This window comes from Malaclemys terrapin, chromosome 6 (assembly GCF_027887155.1).
Source record: "Malaclemys terrapin pileata isolate rMalTer1 chromosome 6, rMalTer1.hap1, whole genome shotgun sequence".
NCBI classification, from domain to species: Eukaryota; Metazoa; Chordata; order Testudines; family Emydidae; genus Malaclemys; species Malaclemys terrapin.
In genome coordinates, this window is record NC_071510.1 from 87258685 (window position 1) to 87278550 (window position 19866).

Below are 19866 nucleotides of genomic sequence, written 5' to 3' on the forward strand. Positions count from 1 at the left end.
AGACGAGTCTTAAAGCTGTTTTACTGCATAATAGCAATGTTTTGCCATCAATTCCAGTTGGTCATGCAGTCCATATGAAGGAAACCTATGACAACATGAAAACTTCTGAGGTGCATAAACTATGACCAACATCAGTGGCAGCTTTGTGGCGATTTGAAGGTTGTTGCTCTCTTGCTTGGTCTGCAGACTGGATACCCAAAGTACTGCTGTTTTCTCTGCGAATGCGATAGTCGTGCAAGAGATTCCCACCACATCAAGAAAGATTGGCCACTCCGACAGCCATTGGAGCCTGGGAGGAAAAGTGTTCAGCATCCACCACTTGTTGAATCAAGGAAGATTTTGTTACCACCCTACACATCAAGCTGGGTCTGATGAAGAACTTTGTCAAAGCCATTGACAAAACACAAGCAGCTTTCAAGTACCTCCATGGAAAATTTCCAAGGTTAAGTGAAGCTAAGATAAAGGAAGGTGTCTTTGTTGGTCCTCAGATTCGTGAACTTCTTCGAGATGATGCATTTGACCATGCACTGCGTGGCAAGGAAAAGACGGCATGGAAAGCCTTCCAGTTAGTGGCAATAAATTTTCTTGGAAACAACAAGGCAGACAACTACAGGTTGTTGGTGGAAAATCTCCTCAAGGCATACAAAAGCCTTGGTTGCAACATGTCACTAAAGATACATTTTTTGCACTCTCATCTAGATTTTTTTCCACCGAACCACGGAGCAGTGAGCGACGAGCATGGCAAGCGATTTCACCAGGACATTGCAACAATGGAGAAACGCTATCAGGGCAAATGGAGCCCATCAATGCTTGCAGACTATTGCTGGACAGTGACAAGAGATGCTTCATTTAATGAATACAAGAGACAAGCCAAGAAGCGCCAAGTAGACACTGAATAGGACTAAACTACGTACATAATAGTTTTTTGCCTTTTGTTTCATAATAAATTTTATTTATATAACCCTTTTGCTGATTTTTGAAGCGTTACATGAACAGGACAGGTGAAATATTATCATGTAAAGCAACCATAAACACATGAAAAGACCTAGGTTTACAATTTATGATTAAAACTCTACTATCTACACAATATACATAGACATAAAATGTAAAAACTTAAATATCTTAGAAACAGTAGCCAGTTGTTTTAATTGTCATATTTGAATTCAGCACATCAAAATACATAATAAATAGCACATTTTATCTCTGAAGCAGACGATTTCTCAAAAATTGTAGACCAGTGTAGTCAGCTAACCCCCCGTTTATTTGATGATCTAATTAATAACTAAATACTTATTTATATGTGTATTACATTAGTTTTGATGCCATTTCTAAAAATTTAACCTTACTGAAAACTTAATTTTTTTCTTTGAATAAAGAACTGGGGGCCACCAATAAGGAGCTGGGAATAAGGAACCAACTTCAGCCTCTTCCTGTGTGCCCCAGGCTGGCCGGGCGGGGGCTGGGCAGCGCACCCGTGGCTGGGCAGCAGCGGGGGAGAAGAGGGTGTTTGCCCTGGGCGGGTTGGCGGCTGCGGGGTGTGTGTCCCGGGCTGGGAGGGGCGCTGAGGGGTGTTTGCCCCGGGCTGGGAGGGGTTGGGGGGGGCTCTGAGGGGTGTTTGCCCCGGGCTGGGAGGGGTTGGGGGGGGCTCTGAGGGGTGTTTGTCCCAGGCAGGGAGGGGTTGGGGGGGGCTCTGAGGGGTGTCTGCCCCAGGCTGGGAGGGGTTGGGGGGGGCTCTGAGGGGTGTTTGTCCCAGGCAGGGAGGGGTTGGGGGGGGCGCTGAGGGGTGTCTGCCCAGGGCGGGGAGGGGTTGGGGGGGGCGCTGAGGGGTGTGTGCCCAGGGCGGGGAGGGGTTGGGGGGGCGCTGAGGGGTGTGTGCCCAGGGCGGGGAGGGGTTGGGGGGGGGCGCTGAGGGGTGTGTGCCCAGGGCGGGGAGGGGTTGGGGGGGGGCGCTGAGGGGTGTTTGCCCAGGGCGGGGAGGGGTTGGGGGGGGGCGCTGAGGGGTGTTTGCCCAGGGCGGGGAGGGGTTGGGGGGGGCGCTGAGGGGTGTTTGCCCCGGGCGGGGAGGGGTTGGGGGGGGCGCTGAGGGGTGTTTGCCCCGGGCGGGGAGGAGTTGGGGGGGCGCTGAGGGGTGTTTGCCCCGGGCGGGGAGGAGTTGGGGGGGGTGCTGAGGGGTGTGTGCCCAGGGCGGGGAGGGGTTGGGGGGGGGCGCTGAGGGGTGTGTGCCCAGGGCGGGGAGGGGTTGGGGGGGCGCTGAGGGGTGTTTGCCCAGGGCAGGGAGGAGTTGGGGGGGCGCTGAGGGGTGTTTGCCCCGGGCGGGGAGGAGTTGGGGGGGGCGCTGAGGGGTGTGTGCCCCGGACTGGGAGGGGTTGGGGGGGGCGCTAAGGGGTGTGTGCCCCGGACTGGGAGGGGTGGGGGGGGCGCTGAGGGGTGTCTGCCCTGGGTTGGGGGGCTGGGGGGGACGCTGAGGGGTGTCTGCCCTGGGTTGGGGGGGCGCTGAGGGGTGTGTGCCCCGGGCGGGGAGGAGTTGGGGGGGGGCGCTGAGGGGTGTGTGCCCCGGACTGGGAGGGGTTGGGGGGGGCGCTGAGGGGTGTCTGCCCTGGGTTGGGGGGACGCTGAGGGGTGTGTGCCCCGGGCTGGGAGGGGTTGGGGGGGCGCTGAGGGGTGTTTGCCCAGGGCGGGGAGGAGTTGGGGGGGCGCTGAGAGGTGTGTGCCCCGGACTGGGAGGGGTGGGGGGGCGCTGAGGGGTGTCTACCCTGGGTTGGGGGGGCTGGGGGGACGCTGAGGGGTGTCTGCCCTGGGTTGGGGGGGCGCTGAGGGGTGTCTGCCCTGGGTTGGGGGGGCGCTGAGGGGTGTGTGCCCCGGGCTGGGAGGGGTTGGGGGGGCGCTGAGGGGTGTGTGCCCTGGGTTGGGGGGGCGCTGAGGGGTGTCTGCCCTGGGTTGGGGGGGCGCTGAGGGGTGTCTGCCCCGGGCTGGGAGGGGTTGGGGGGGCGCTGAGGGGTGTCTGCCCCGGGCTGGGAGGGGTTGGGGGGGCGCTGAGGGGTGTTTGCCCTGGGTTGGGGGGACGCTGAGGGGTGTTTGCCCTGGGTTGGGGGGACGCTGAGGGGTGTGTGCCCCGGGCTGGGAGGGGTTGGGGGGGCGCTGAGGGGTGTGTGCCCCGGGCTGGGAGGGGTTGGGGGGGCGCTGAGGGGTGTGTGCCCCGGGCTGGGAGGGGTTGGGGGGGCGCTGAGGGGTGTTTGCCCTGGGTTGGGGGGACGCTGAGGGGTGTTTGCCCTGGGTTGGGGGGACGCTGAGGGGTGTGTGCCCCGGGCTGGGAGGGGTTGGGGGGGCGCTGAGGGGTGTGTGCCCCGGGCTGGGAGGGGTTGGGGGGGCGCTGAGGGGTGTTTGCCCCGGGCTGGGAGGGGTTGGGGGGGCGCTGAGGGGTGTCTGCCCCGGGCTGGCCGGGCGGGGTGGTGACGGTGAGGGGTGTTTGCCGCGGGGCGGGCGGGGGACAAGGCGACGCGCCCACCTTTCTCCATACCCAAGAACGCGCAGACGAGGTCCCCGCTGGTCTCGGCCTCGGAGCGAGCAGGAAACCCCGCCCCGCTCCCTCCGCCCGCCTGCTGCCTGAGTGTGGGGGGTGCGGCGCATGCGCGCTCTGGTGAGGGAGCAGGTCGGCGGTCGGGAGGAGGTCGCGGGGCTGTGCCGGGCCCGAGCTTTGGAACAGCCCGTAAAGAGGGGAGCCCCGTCCCGCCGCGCCGCCCTACAGGTGAGGGGCTGAGCGTTCGCCCTGCTTCTGGGGCTCCAGGACCCCCCCCCCCCCCGGGGCCGGCTGCTCCGCCCCCCCCGGTCCTTTGCTCTCTTCCCCGGGGTGGCTCCCCTCCCCCGCCCGGCTCCTCATCCCCCCCTCGCGGCAGGGTCCCCCAACCCCGCCATCCATCCTCCCCCGCGGCTCACCTGCACCCGGCCCCTCCCAGGTGGTTGTATCCAAGCCGCACCCGGTTGCCCTACTCGCTCTGCAAGGAGCGTCGTTTCCCGTACGAGGAAGGGCAGTCTTCCCCTCCCCCCCCATACACACTGGGGGGTCGCTGGGGGTCTCCCTGCGCCTGAATACCTGCTGTAGTCATGGACCTGATTTCTTTGTGCTTCATCTAGGGAAGCCAAAACCATGGAGGCCCCACCTGTTACCATGATGCCTGTCACTGGTGGCACCATTAACATGATGGAGTATTTACTCCAAGGTAAGGCTGGTGAGAAGATGGGTTTGATTTCATGTCATATTGCATGCCGCCAGGTTCTTTTGAAAACTCGCAGCTTGCCTGTACCTAAGTCATTCCAGTTTTTAACGTCGTGAGAGGAAGGGGAATAGGAAAGAGAAGAAAAGACCTTATCTCAATCAGATCCTAAACTAGGGAGGTCAGACTTCTTTTGTGAAAGACGTTGACCTTTTGGGCTAAAACTTTCCAGAAGCAGGCCATCTGTCTCTGACAGTGCACTGCCTCCAAAAGGAACTCATGTGGACACCCCCTCTCAAACACCTTTGCAAAATTCCTTTTTGGTGAAGAATATTTGGGTACTTAATATTTGTTTTGGGCTTTGCTCTTGCCCTTTTTGGATCTGCTGCAAATCCCTCTGAAAGCTTTTGTGACCTTCTCCAGTGTAATTATTAACGTTATATTGGTGGCTCTGTGCTGCTGTTGTATAGACATTGAAATAAGCACTAATGTTCCTGCATCTTCTATGTGGGTTGTGTAGGGAGAGTGGTCCAGAGATTAGGACTAATAATTAGAGTTAGGTTTTTTTCTTGACTGCCATTGCCTGTCTGATCTTGGGCAAAGTCATTCAAATGTTATACACCTCAGTTTCCCTTTCTATAAAAAATAAAGTGGGGAAGAATAATATTTTGTAAATACTGTGAGATTCCCAGATGAAGAGCACTGGGTATGTTGTTTCCTGCAGCTTTTGCATCCTCTGCTACTTTTCTGAAAAATTAGTTTGGATGAGCATTTGTTCTAGTTGCTCCTTTTTTAAAATATGGTGAAATTATTTGGGGTATCCCATACACTGGTGGATGAAACCATGTAGTCGTAAGGGCAATAGTAAACTGTTCATTGGTGAAATAATGAACTTGTTCTCCCCAGGAAGTGTTTTGGATCAAAGCCTGGAGAGCCTCCTTCACCGGTTGCGTGGTCTGTGTGACAACATGGAACCTGAGACATTCCTGGACCATGAGATGGTGTTCCTCCTGAAAGGGCAGCAAGCCAGTCCCTTTGTCCTGAGGGCACGGCGCTCCATGGACAAAACTGGCACACCCTGGCACTTGCGCTATTTGGGACAGCCAGAAATGGGAGACAAAAACCGCCATGCTCTGGTGCGCAACTGTGTTGACATCGCTACTTCAGAGAACCTTACTGACTTTCTGATGGAGATGGGCTTCCGGATGGACCACGAGTTTGTCGCCAAGGGCCATGTGTTCCGCAAGGGTATCATGAAGATTGTAGTGTACAAGATCTTCCGCATCCTGGTTCCAGGAAACACTGATAGCATTGAGCCCTTGTCTCTCTCCTACCTCGTGGAGCTGAGTGTTGTAGCTCCGGCAGGACAAGATGTAGTTTCTGATGACATGCGAAACTTTGCTGAGCAGCTAAAGCCCTTAGTTCACCTGGAGAAAATTGACCCCAAAAGGCTCATGTGAGTGAAAAGGACCCAGCAAGTATGTCTAGTTCCTCTCTCTCTCTCTCAGTGGTCCTGGTGACCAGCATGTAGACACACTTCTTCCAAAATGACTCTTGCAAGAACTGAGGAGATTAAAGTTTTTTTTTTTTTTTTTTTTTTTTTGGGGGGGGGGGGGGTAGTGCAGAGGTTGTCTCTGTTGTGTTTTGTCACTACTGTAATTGACAGATCACTTTTTCCTCACTTAATGTTCCCCTTTATACAGATAAATCATCAGGGTTGACATTTTTGAAATGTACTAATTTGAAATTTTCTTATTAAGAATCCTTTTAAAAAGCATGGATAGAAACATTTCTTAATTTCCTTTATTACTTCATATTAGTGTTTCTGCTTCCATATTAATAAGGGTCTTACTCGCAAGAAAGTGAACAGACCTGAGATCCAAAGTATTAAACATGCTTAGGTTCAGTCCTCTTTCACACTGCACATCTCTGGCTGCTGCCTCTTCATTTGCAGCATGGCTGCTTCTATTCTAATAGCCTCATCTTACAAAGACTGTAAAAGAGTATGTTCATAAGCTTCATCCCTCAAGTGATGTCCTAATGTTACTGCATGAGACAGGAAATACAACTATCAGAATCAACAATACAATGGAACTGGCTGCATGCACGCTGTTGTCAAAGAGGAGCACATCTTTTCCAGCACTAATTTTTTTTCAATCAGCGATCTTAGGTGTTACTTGTAACACTAGCAGATACAAAACTAAGGTGGGAATGACCTTTCTCAAGTAAAGGTGTACCTCTTTAAAAAGTATAGATTTTAAAAGCCAATTTCCTTAGCTATGTCACGACCTGAGGTTTTCAAAACTGAGAACTCTCAAAACATAACTTGCTTTTAATACTGTTTGTTTTATGTACTTTGCTGTGCTTGGCGGATGAAAATAATCTGGTCAATTTCTCTTGTTTCTAGTCAATTTCTTTTTCTGCCTCTTACATATATGTAAAAGACAGTAGTAGCAGCTTGTAGATAATATTTAAAACAATGTTTTCAGTGGAATTTAAATAATTCTGTACATCTAAGGTTTTTCAAAAAGTCAGTTTTAAACATTTGTGCATTTAATTGAATCAAACTTCCATCCAAATGCCACTTGAGACAAATGAGTAAAAAAATTAAAGTGTTGTCATTTTCTAACAAAAATAAGAACCTAAATATATGGACATTAGCGTATATAATTGGTTAAATAGATGTGTATACAGTGTATTCACTTGGTTAACTAAAAGTACCAAATTTAGCATGAATGCTATAGTTAGTAGTTGCAACCATCATGTTTTAATGGTTATACTGATCAACCTCTCTTTAGGAAAATAAGTAAAATTGCAAAAAATTAAGGTTTCCTTCTTCCTGATTTATATCCATCCACCCTTCTTGTATGGTGCTTATTTTCCTAGGGACAGAATGTAGTTTTTCCTCATGGGCCCAAAATGCACTTAGTGTCCTTTAAGCCTCACTCAAGAAATAAACTTATTTTCTTTTGTAATCAAGCATGTTCTCATAATTTTCAAGGTGCATGATACCCCTTCAAGATGTGCTCTCTTTCCAATATTTACATCTTCTGTGTACCCAGACAGGAGAAAAACACTTCCTAAATGACAAACAGTAGTTGTTACAGGCTAGCCTTCTGCTGATACATAAACATTAAAGAATCTGGTGAGTGTCTGTCCTATGAAATATATATATATATAACTTCACATAATCAGCTGTGATATTTCTTCATTGAGTCAGAGAGGGTTAATAAGATAATACTTCTTAATGGACCAACTTCTATTGGTGAAAGATAGCAGCTTTCAAGCTACACAGAACTCTTCTTCAGGTTTGGCAATGGTAATCAAACTCTCAGCTAAATACAAGATTATCAATTCCATACTCTTTATCCTTTCCACTTTGTATTTAGCTGTGACTTGCAGATTACCTTCCCCAGACCTGAAGAGCTCAGTGTTGCTCAAAATCTTCTTACTCCCAGAAGTTAGTCCAGTAAGAGAGATTACCTCACTGACCTTGTCTCTTATTTCCTGAGACCAACATGGCGATAACATTTTTACAGTGAAGCATTAAGATGGCTTATAAAATGGTGGGTGCTCTCTGTTGTGCATTTTTACCCTCCTCGGCACTGATTTTTATTTTTGTCATTTTGAGGAAGTCAAATTCCACCTATTTCTACCCAAAGAATGAGAACTCAATTGCAAACTCCACTTCTAACATGGCTTTGGTAAGAAGCCACATCATCTTGTGGGTTGTGCAAAGTAATCCACTGTCCTGATAAGGAACTGGGATAACTGAGTGAAGCTAATAATGTTAGCACTTACAGAAAGGTTTTTAATCTTCAAAATGCATAGCTACTGTTTCATCAGCAATCCTCTTCACTCCCCATTCCCCTCCTCTTTCCTCCAAAATACTACGTGTGTCGGTATTTGAGTACAAACAGAAGTGTTTAAGTGTGCTATCCTGTACTACAGATGAGTCCTGCAGTTAGGTAACATGTGGTAGATACATAAAAGAAGCCATATGCTGAATGAGATAAATAGGGTGCAAGGAAAAGGAACTGATGGCAGGACAGTTACCATGGAACATACACTTTTCACCTGTTATTGATGATGTCAAATCTAGACTAATGGGCTGAACCAACTCCCCTTAAGTCAAGGGAATGAGTGTCCATTAATTTTAAAGATAATTTGATTAGGGCCCAGGTTTGTAGTGACCAAAAACAGCTCTACTCTTAACTGCAACACCCTTTCAAATGAAAGGATCATCATACTTTCTCTATTAGTAGTATTACCATATTGCAGGGGTCCCTAGTCATAGACCAGGACTCCTCTGTGCTAGGTGCTTGACACAGTCCTTGTAGATATCCAGCCTCAATGAATAAGCATATTTTATGTTTGTATGGTAATAAGTAGGCTTCAGCCTTGACACCTCCTGGAGATGAAAGGGGGTGGAGGGACTTCACAATTAACAGTTACTGGTTAGCTTACACCCAAAGCAACAAGATTAAAAAACAAAGTAATATATGTTCTCTGTCTGTAAAAACATGTAATACTTTTTTAGATTCTTCTAAGCTCATGAACTGTAATGGATCTTTGGGCAATGAGTTCCACAGGGTAATTTTCAGTATGCATAAGCACAAGTGTTAGAAAAACTACTTTTAAAATGAAACAAACAGTAAAATCTATGCAAAGACCCATATGTGGGTTTTCTACATATGCAGATATATATTGTTGTTGCTCAACTGCCAAATTTTCCCTCCATTAAATTGTGTCTATCAAAAGAGGGAAGACATGTAAAGGTTTCAAATCAGTTTTTTCCATAGGTAATGCACTACAGAGTTGAAAAGCCTAGTGGTTCCTGTTAAGGCTAGGCAAATTCATCCCCTAATTACTAGTGCCATATAAATGTCCATTGTCTACACAAACAGGTTGTGACTATGAAAGAAGACATCCTTGGCTGGTTCTTTTTTGTGGCCGTTTTGGCTCAGTCTTACTACTGCTGCAAATCTACTCTCCCTGTGCTGGGGGAAGAACAACAGGACACTGCTTGGTGTACCAGGGCGTGAATAACGAGATAGTGCTTGGCCTGATCCTCCAAGCTTTGAGTGTAGAAATCCAATCATAGGGAAGCCAACAACTCTGTACCAGAAGGAATTTCAAGATTTAAGCAGAGTTGCCTGCCTCCCTGCCCACACCCTGCTCTGCTGAAGGTATCTGGTTTTCTTTTCTAGATCACACAGGGGCAAATAGATCTGGGCAGTGAAACTAGTGACCCATAAAACTAGTACAAAAATGAACAAGCAAAAGGCATCTTATTCCATTATCAGAACATATTTGTTTAGGAATTATTCACCAGCCCCCTTGTGACTGGGAAGACATCCATTCTGCACCAGCATCAGTACAACAGCTGTTTCTTTTAGCCTAGGGAAAATGAAGAGTAATGTCTCCAGTTATCAGAGGGAGATACGTTAAGTAGATACAAAATGACATGCTGGAATTTGGCCAAGACTTGTGTGTTGAATACTTAGTTACAAAAGAAAACTACTGCCCATTCCACTAGGCAGTGTTAGCAAATGAGCATAGGAGGCATATTTTCATAAGTCAGAACGTTGCAGACCTTGTTTGAGGCATCATCTGTTTTATGGCAATTGGATGTGTAATTAATTTGTGCTGTTAAAATGGTGCCTCCACCTCCAGTGCTGCCGTGCACACCATGTTGTCACCATGTCTCAAAGAGGAAGTTCAACATACAGTGTATGTAGCAAACTAAGGAGTAAAAGAACCTGTCAGGATACCAACCATAAAACAGAAGTTTATTGGGGGAGAGGGGAGGGAAGAGAAGAGCAACTTTGTAAAGCAACAGTTAGTTTACATAATACCTCCCACATCCTTGACTAGCCATTTGCCCAGATTTTAGGGCTTCAGAATGACCTAGCAGTAAGATCCGTCTTTCTTTGAGCCAGTGCTATCAGATGGGTGTGGCTAGAACAGTGGTGGGCAAACTACAGCCCACAGGCCCCTCCTGCCCGGCTCCTGAGCTCCTGGACCCGGGAGGTTAGCCCCCGGCCCCTCCCCTGCAGCCTCAGCTCGCTCCACCGCTGGCACAATGCTCTGGGTGGCAGGGCTGTGAGCTCCTGGGGCAGCACAGCTGCAGAGCCCCGTCTGATCTGGTGCTCTGTGCTGCGCGGTAGTGATGGCATGGCTGGCTCCAGCCAGGCGGCATGGCTGTAGCGCTGCCAGCCATCAGTGCTCCAGGCAGCACGGTAAGGGGGCAGGGAGTTGGATAGAGGGCAGGAGAGTTCGGGGGGTGGTGGTGGTCAGGGGGCAGGGGTGTGGATAGGGGTCAGGGCGATCAGATGGCAGGGAACAGGGGGGTTGAATGGGGGCAGGGATCCCTGGGGGGCAGTCAGGAAGGAGGGGGGGGTTGGATGGGGTGGCGGGGGCAGTCAGGGGATAGGGAGAAGGGGTGGTTGGATGGGGGCAGTCAGGAATGAGAGGAGATGTTGGATGGGATGTCAGGGGTCAGAGGTCCAGGGGGGCATCAGGGGAAGGGGGGGTTGGATGGGGCAGGAGTCCTGGGGGGAGCGGATAAGGGGTGGGGGCCGGGCCATGACCCCCTCCCCTAACCGGCCCTCCATACAATTTCTGAAACCCGATGCAGCCCTCAGGCCAAAAAGTTTGCCCACCCCTGGGCTAGAAGGTGCAATTGATGGGAAAAACAGTGAAACAAATCGCAGAAATCCAAACAAAATGGTAACTAGCAAGCAAAGTGCTTCATGTAAAGCAGTTTAACAGATCTTGGGTCTCATTCTTGGGACTGAAAGTTGCACTTGGCATAGGACCAAGGAAAGGGCAAAGAAAGGTAGGTTTAAGCCTGTAATCCCAAACTGTGGGGCATGCCCCGCTAGGGGGACACAGAGGAACATTTAGGGGGACATGGCTGGGCCAGGATAATCTTGGCACAACTATAATATAAATAAAACACTCTAGTTAAATACAAATTCAAAATAAGTTATTTAAAAATGTCAGATTTAAGTATTTTAAAATCCTTCCCCCACTGTTTTAAAGTTATCAGTAAAGAGAAAAAGTAAACTAATATACTTTAGCCTCAGAGGAAGACTTGTATTACAAATCAATCCAATTTATCTTTGGATGTTTCCACGAGATGGCCACAGTAAATGAAAAATAGCTACTGTCCTACAACAAGCCAATTTCTTAGACCCAGGAATGAGAAATATGCAAGGGTTTGGTTGTTTTATTAAAGTCCTATGTATGACATTTTACTTCTTCAAAGCACTAAATGTTAAAAATAACTACAAACCAGAGCTATTTTTCATAATATTTTAATACTTTTCACTTTTAAATACTGGTTTTAAATTTGTGATTGTAACATGGAAGAGCCAACTTTTAATTTTTAAAACTTATCAGTATTATAAAGCTATCACAGAACAAACAGCTACACTCTACATACTCAAGGTACTCAAAAGTATGATTCATGTTTTGAGTCTGTGGATAAACAGTGGCAATTCAAATACAGCTTAATCTGTAAAACTGACAAATTTTGGTGAAAGATTTTTACTGGACAATTTGATTAGTTTAAAGAAAATCAACAACTTCAGATAAACCAGTACAGCCCAATTAGGTAAAAAGTGATTTCCTCTCAAAAGGTGCAACGGCATTTTTTCTAGAGAAACTTACGAGAAATTATTCAGATTCAGAAAACTGTTGAACCACCTCTTCCCCTGATCCCCTCATCCCCAATAAAAACTGTATCTAGTCATGGAGAAGATCTAATTTGGTGACAGATCCAGGTTCCCAAGATAACAGAAGTTAAGGGACATTATCACATTTGAAGGTGAAGATTGCTGCATTCTCTGAATAGGCTGAATTAAGAAGAACCGATTTAACTTACAAAAATGACAATCTGGAGTCAGAGGCTAGTGCTCATCAATAGTACCACACACACACGGTTAAGGTGACACATTAATTGGCAGAAAAAAGCCCAAGTGTTGGAGGAGGAAGGAGAGAGATTTCATAAATGCAAAAAAGGTTTGGAGATCTCTTCTGGAAGAAAGGGCATAATGGATACACAACATACATTTACACAGCATGAGAAGAAGCCTAAGCTTTTATTTGAAGGGTCAGTACTTATGACTCTTGAACTCACAACCCTTTCCATATTCAGTAAGGAGCTTCTTGTAATTCTGATTGGGCAAGGCTAGCTGTAGTGAAACACCAGTGCTTTTATCTAAAAGTAAAATGTATTCTTTACAAATAGTATCTTTAGTGTAATTTTATTTACAGAATAAATTGCAAAAGTACATCACATTTAGTGCAAATGTAACTAATGATATTAAGATTTATATACTGCTTTGTAAACTTTCCATACCTTTGTAAAATAAAGCTATCCAATTAAATTAAGAAACAGTTAACTTGCCTGTGTTCGATGATAGTTACCAGAAATGGCAAATAAGGAGTTAAACATTTGTATTTTGGGCATAAGACTTTTTGTAAAGTTCCCATTAGTGGCTATGGTCAATGAACCATTTTTCAGTTGATTGCAAAAGATGAAACCCTTGAGGTATAAGAAATTCTTTTTAACGTCGCTATATAAAATGCTTACTGGTGATGTAGTAAACATATACAATTTTAATCTTATTTGCCTTACTAGCATTACCATATAGGCACTTTTCTACATATTCAAATCAAGAACAGAATTATTCTGTAATAAGGCATATTCCATGTACACCATTTAGAGAAAGGCAAATAAAAGAGGAGAAAAGTTTTATAGAGCATGAAATCTGCATGTATGTGTGTAACCATGTGTTACATGTGTTTGTATCTCTTTATACAGAATAAAGACTAACAGACACAAGGAGTAATTCACTTACAACATTGTGCAGATATCAGACATTTATCACTCAACTCTTCATTAAATTACTCTTTTGTAGTTATATCCAGGCACCTGCAATACTATATTAAATAAGACTTTCAGCTTTCTTTTGAAAAAAATATATCTGAATCTTATGTTGTTTGACATATACAAGTTAGTGAAGTGCCCAAGAAATGCCTCTGAATAATTTCCACCCAAGGACTGCCAAGCGAGATATCCGCTCAAGTGAGTACTAGTCTCTGCCCCACAGTCCACTCCTCATGGCTATTTCCAGAGATCAAAGGCAGGCAGATATTTGCATTCAAGTTCTCACAGCAACTAAGGGGAACTTTTCACTTAGAATCTGTGGATTCTTATAGCTCTGTTAAGTTTCTGATCAAGTAGTAAATATTAACGCAACTCACATTTTCTACACATACCTCAGAGCGTGGCTTTAATTAAGATGAGAACAAAAATGTGCAGGACCAGGAAATAATGTACTCGCTTTTACTTGTAGACTGGGAATGTTGTCCTATGTAGTCCAATTTGCTTTAATAAATATTACAGGGTACCTTCTTGCAGTTTCACAAAACCCACAGTCCACATGTAACATAGCATGGACAGACTACTGTTGTAGTTTTCAGGCACAGTCTCGCCCTCTCATATAGAATCTATCTAGAAATTTCTGAATCATGTTCAATAAATTCTGTAGCACATATTACATAACTAAAAAATACAATAGAAATATAAAGATATCTGGGAAAAAAAATAAAGCTTTTCACACTCTTCCTCCATCAGAGCCAAAGGTCTTCATAGGAGTAAGATAACAGAAAAGGCAAAGTCATATGGATATTGACAGCCCTCAATTAAGAGACATTTTACATAACAAGATGATTCATTATAGAAACCAGCAGCAATGAACTATGATTATACAAAGCGAAACAAAACCCCTGTCCAAAGGTCACCTAGACTTTACTGCAAACCTGAAAAAAATACCACTCACAGGTTTTTGTGCATATAAAGCACATACAGTATGCTATATGTGCATTTGTCTTTTGTGCTTTTTAGACATGCACAAAAACAGAAAACTGTATGAGTGTCTTGTGAAGGGCCACAGTAAACAAAAGCTTTGCAAATTGTTTAAAATTGAAGCAGTAACCCAAGTTGGTGATTCAAAGTTGTATTTTTTTCCTCCTCTAAAGCAAGCAAATAAAAATATATCCATATACATGTATCAATACATGTATTTATAATTATACACTGATTCAGCAAGGAGAGCTAGCAGAAGACAGCTAGTGTTAGATGTACAGCCTCACGGTGTTGCAGTATTTCTTCACTTCAGAACACAAAGCCTAGGACTTGGGCCACAAAAAGACTGTAGATCCTACGTTCCAGCTTGGAGCCTTCAATTCGGTTTATTTCTCCAACATGGAATGTTCACACACAGTCTTGTTTCAATCACTGTAGAAGCATGGAAAGGACATAGCATAATACATTTAGAACACTAGTAAGAAAATGAGAAATAGTTATGAAACATTCCAAAAGCACAATTTAGAAACAATGTCTTGCCTCCAAATTTTGCTTGTTTGACAAACACTTGAGTTTTTAATGATACACATTTTCAGACAGGCCTTCAGTAACTAAATGCAACTGAAGAAAGTTTTGAGCTAGAAACTATAGGGACAAACTACCATTACCAAAGACGATCAGATGACCCAGACTTCTAGAATTTTGTACACTGAATGAATCCAACTCAACACAGGCAACCATGAGAGAACAGGACAGCAAATGGGCAAAAACCCTCTGTCAACCCTCCATAATATCAGAACTGCCAAATTCTGCATAAACTGCTGGCACTGGATTGTTTTGACATGATTTACACATAATGAAGAATACTGAAGCATACTGTATAATCTAAATTAAATATCACAAGAGTACATACTAAGATCTTCCAGTCAATGAAGGCCCAAGTCTGCTAGTAATATAGCCAGGCTGCCCTGAGAATGACTGAAACTGGGTTAGCACAGTTTTGTTTTTGCTGATGTTTAACACATGCCATTTTTTAATAGATAAACTATATCTATGAATGAATTATGTCCCTAGAGACCCCATCCCTACACATATGCATATATGTATCAAAAAGACAGCGAAAACCCAAAACTATATCCACCAGAACCCTTGGGTATTAACGACAATTCAGATTGCATTGGAACCATCATAACACATCCTAAAACATGACTATCCTGCCAACTAGGCAACGTAAAAGAATGAGATTGTTCAGTCAAATCCTGTGATGGAGATATATCAACTATTACGTTATCTCAAAATCCCTGCTTTAACTATTAGGTGGCCAACACTCCAAAGAATACCTGGATAAACTCCTACAGTTTGAATGACTACATTCTGTTTTTACAAAAGTTTAAAATAATTTTTACTACTCACTACACTGCATTATCTTATTCTAAAAGACATCAAATACTAAACGGTTTGATTTTGGCAGCTATTTGAGGAAAGGCCAGTGCTTGATCCTTTCTACCTGCATTTCTAGTTTGCTAAAAATATAAAATATACATTTTTATAATATGTTAACCTGTTCAGTCCAATATATCCTATGCTAAACCAAGATTTTCACTTAACTCAGAAAATAACCTATAATTCAAAAATACATTTTTAAAATTTACACAAAGACGTTCTATTTTTTGTAGTAAGTCAACTAATTGTATTAACCTTATTATTTCTTTATGTATGTAGAAAATATATTGGTTTATTAACAACTCCGCTTTAGCGTATAGATCAAAATATAGATAAACTTATAATAGCTGTGATAATTACAGTAATAAACATTTCTAGATTGTCTAGCTTATTGTTTGGATTTTAATATGTAGAGTAATGTATACAGAAACCAAAACTCAACAAGACGTTTAGCAAGTACCTGTTAATACTAGAAGAAAATAGGCTTTCCTGCTGTTTTGTCTTGCACGTATGATGTAAAACGCTTCAGGAATTTGGGATACTCTCGTTTTGCCACTGCTCGTAACACGGAGGCTGGTGCCCATCCCCCAGGATTCACTAAAAATAAAGATAAAAACTAGATAAAAGCTATACTCTAAAACAAACACGCATATGGCTGGACTAGTAAATGCTGAACACTAATTTGTAGACAAAAATAAATTACTGGTTTAACATTGACTAGCCATCCCTTTGCATCCAGAGTCAACATTTCTTGATAACTACTAGTTCAACAGCTATGAGCATCAGAAAATCTGTACTATAATTCAAACATTCAACATTTGTAATTTAATATTGATTGAAAGAACTATTTCAGTTTATTGGTTATACAGAACCATAATATGTCACTTAATAGCACTCTTGCTTCTGAACTAGGTCAGGCTCAAATTCCAGATCAGGATTTGGGATCACACCTAATACTGAGACTGGAGGTGCAGTATATATTTGACACTGTTTACATCTTATCAGGAATGCAGTGCAATATTAGGGACTGTTGCTTCATTACACCACCTAAGCTTTGACCAATTTTGCTTCTTTTTGGAGTGCGATGAAGACATGAAAGGTTTTTTTGTTTTTTTAAATTATATACAATTCTGCTTGTTTTTTTATGTGAGAAAATCATGTCCTGTCTAGCTTGGACGGCTGTAGTGCTGATCCTGCAATAGGATCCACATGGGCTGACCACTGAATCCATGCAGGGCTCAATGAAGTCAATGGGACTATGCATAGGTGCAGGGGTCCACCTGCATGAATCTTCTGATAGGATCAGGTCCTACAGCAATAAGGAGTCTACAAAGTGAAAGCTCAGCAACTGGGAATTTTAGTCAGATTGTTTAGCGTTTGCTTTTGTTAACACCAATATCACTTCTTCCAAACTTTTCATATTAAAACAACATTCCCTCACACTTCTGTTAGGATGAATGCTAACAAAACATTCTCAGACATTCATGAGGTCCTCTAGCAAAGCTGGGGAAAAACAATTAGCATTCCCGATATTTTTAAGGTAAAACAAAATGGGGGAAGTATCTTTCAGGCCCTCTTTATACGTCATAAAGCAGCAGAAAAGGGCATGAGCCCAGATTTTAAGACCATTTGCAGTCCATTTTTAATGGCATCATCCCTTAGGAGAAGCTGTTAAAACAGTTTCTTTTTCCCATCTTTGGTAGATGTCCAAATGGAAGACTATAATCCCATGGCATTTTTCAGAAAGAACAGGAGATAACTCCAGTGTCCTTGTCAACATTTTCCATTTCAGAAATGTATTATACAAAAGGCTATTTGATTTATGGTGAGCATTCAATGGCTGTTGTATTTGCCTGCACAACCGCTGCACTCTCAATGTTTTACTGATGACTTTATGAATGCTTTATAATAAGCAGAGTCCAAATGGATCTCTTTGGTCCTATGTACTCCTTTTCTGGAGCCATGCAACTTGTCAGTGTCTGCCACTTTCTGCACAACTGTGCTTCAGAAACTAAGCTCTCATTACAAAAAAGTTTCTAGCCCTTGTGGTTGCAAAAACCTTCCAAACATGAAACAATGCAGCCCCAAATATTCCCTACCCAGCTGTCAAAATCTCCAGCTTCCCCCAACACCTTCCAATAATGAAGTTACGGTATTTTAAATACAATATCCCACAGCACAATGACAAATAAATATGTAGGGTCAGCACAACATGAAGTTCAGCATCACACTAACACAGGAATACTGATTTAATTATTTTCATATTTCATTAGATTTATAAATGGAGGTCATTACTGATGCTTCATACTTGAAGTTTCTACAATAATGAAGTTTCTGCTGCAAAATTCAGATCAAATTTGCCACAAAATACTTGGTTGGGAGGGGTGTCTTCATTTATGAAACCCAATTATAAAGTAATTTAATACTAGATTTACCTTTCCTTCTTATTAGTACTGTAATATATTTAATATTCAGATGTGCAGGTAACTATTGAGTCTTCACTATGCTATTTAATAGTGGGGGATAAGAATATTGAAAACATGAAAGATATATAGGCTAGTTAGAAATGTTCTGTACGTCCATAAAAGTGGCAGACTGTTACATGGTTCCCATATTACTCTTTTCAAGCAGGCCTCTGAATATGTGTACGTGTATAGGAATTTTAGTTTACTGATGATGTTAATCTTATATCTGGCTGTTGAGGATTGTGGTCAGCATGGGCAGAAGTGGTCACTCTCAATTTCTACTGAAATCTATAGCCTGGCTGCTTGGGGATGTTTACCAGCTAAACACAATATATTTCCACTGTTTTGGCTAATTACTTTGAAAGAAAGAAGATTTTACACCTTTATTACCAGCAGCTTCTCCTCAGCCTAGCCAATAGGTTGTTTACGGAAATAACAGACTTGACATCAAAAGATTAATAAATGTACACTACTAAAGAAAGTAGAACGTATGCCAATCAACCCAAATAGGGCAGCTGAAACTGCTTTTTTCCAACATTCACTTTTTCTTTTTCTATATTTACAATTGTGTGATACAACACATTTGACATTTCTACTGTTCTCCCAACCAATCACACAGTGACTGTTTGAATTTATGAGTGACTGTGGCACCTGTATTATGTCTAACAGCTGGTTCATAGATGTTGATCTAAAAATAAGTTTAACAGAAAACTCTGAACTTTATTTTTGCCAGCAATCACAACCCATAGAAGTAATGTAAAAAATGCTGTATTGAAAAATCTATACGTACCATTAGCTACATATGTAATCTTGCATAGGATATTGTCTCTGCTTATTTCCTTGTTCCCTTCTGGTGGGCTCACCAACGTCTGACAGATCATAGCAATGTTTATTTTGGCACGAACACATCGATTGTTCAGCTGCCAAGAAATTAAACATTTAATAAACATTAAGCAAAGTTTATTTCCTCTATCAGCATTTCTAACATCTGAATGTCAAAATATTAACATTACAGTAATGCTTGGAAGCTGGAATCAAGATTTGTGCTAGGCACTGCACAAACAAGTAATAAAGTTGACAGTCTCTGCCCCCAAGAGCATACAGTCTAGGTGTCAGACAGGATATGATGTTTGGATGAAACAGGAAAAAATGTGGTAAGGATGAATGGGGAGGGAAATAATAAAAAACAAACAGTTGAACTGAAAAAGCACAGCTCTCCACTTGTCTAACCAATACTAGAAAGTGATGATTTGCAGGCATCACGGCAAAGGTGGATTTTTAAAGAAGCATTTAGAAGAGAATAAGGTGACAGTTTTATGAATTGTGATACGTTTAAGATTTTGGATTAAAAAAACTTCTGAAAGCACAGTTTGATAATATTCAGAGGAATTACTTACAGGGGCACTATCATGTTCCACAGAGAAGTTACAGACAATCCAAGTTTCAGGATCATTTTCACTGAATGCCGGTATCTTTCTAATAGCAGACAGATATAGCACATCCCGCTGAGAAGCTGGCCACACTCTCTACAGGGAGACAGTTGTTGATTGTTAAAAAAAAATTAAAATATTCACTGCCCAGATGTCAGCCTAAAGTCATCAATTACAAATCTGGCAAATTATATTGCCATAGCCATATTATTGTAGAGAAATTAAAGTTTGACAAAATCAAGTGGAAAGTTTCTTCAAGCTCAGTAACAGTTGATAATTCATTTCCTTTTTCAAAATATTTTAAATGGGATATAAGCTATTTCAAGCATTCTTATGTTTGGTTCCAGTGCTAAATTTATTCGGCTCATGTCCATCTCTGTTGGTCTGATTTTAAAAAACTGATAATTTTTTTGGGTTCTATGAAAAGAGATGATGTG

General features: G+C 43.3%; 2 protein-coding genes across 3 annotated transcripts in view; one reads left to right on the forward strand and one right to left on the reverse strand.

Moving 5' to 3' along the window:
- The first annotated feature begins 3655 nt into the window (after positions 1-3655).
- On the forward strand, positions 3656-5822 carry MED18 (mediator complex subunit 18). Its single transcript, XM_054032006.1, has 3 exons — positions 3656-3745; positions 4132-4217; positions 5118-5822. The coding sequence occupies exons 2-3, from the start codon at positions 4145-4147 to the stop codon at positions 5669-5671; spliced, it is 627 nt and encodes a 208-aa protein (XP_053887981.1). The 5' UTR covers positions 3656-3745; positions 4132-4144; the 3' UTR covers positions 5672-5822.
- A 5695-nt stretch (positions 5823-11517) lies between these two features.
- CERT1 (ceramide transporter 1) overlaps positions 11518-19866 on the reverse strand; it is a 156087-nt gene continuing 147738 nt past the window's right edge. For both annotated transcript variants that reach the window (XM_054032583.1, XM_054032584.1), the window contains 4 exons: positions 19397-19525; positions 18790-18919; positions 15995-16131; positions 11518-14523 (listed from right to left, as the gene is read on the reverse strand). In XM_054032583.1, the coding sequence (XP_053888558.1) occupies positions 16004-16131; positions 18790-18919; positions 19397-19525 (387 nt within the window). In that variant the 3' untranslated portion in view covers positions 11518-14523; positions 15995-16003. The remainder of the gene's footprint in view (positions 14524-15994; positions 16132-18789; positions 18920-19396; positions 19526-19866) is intronic.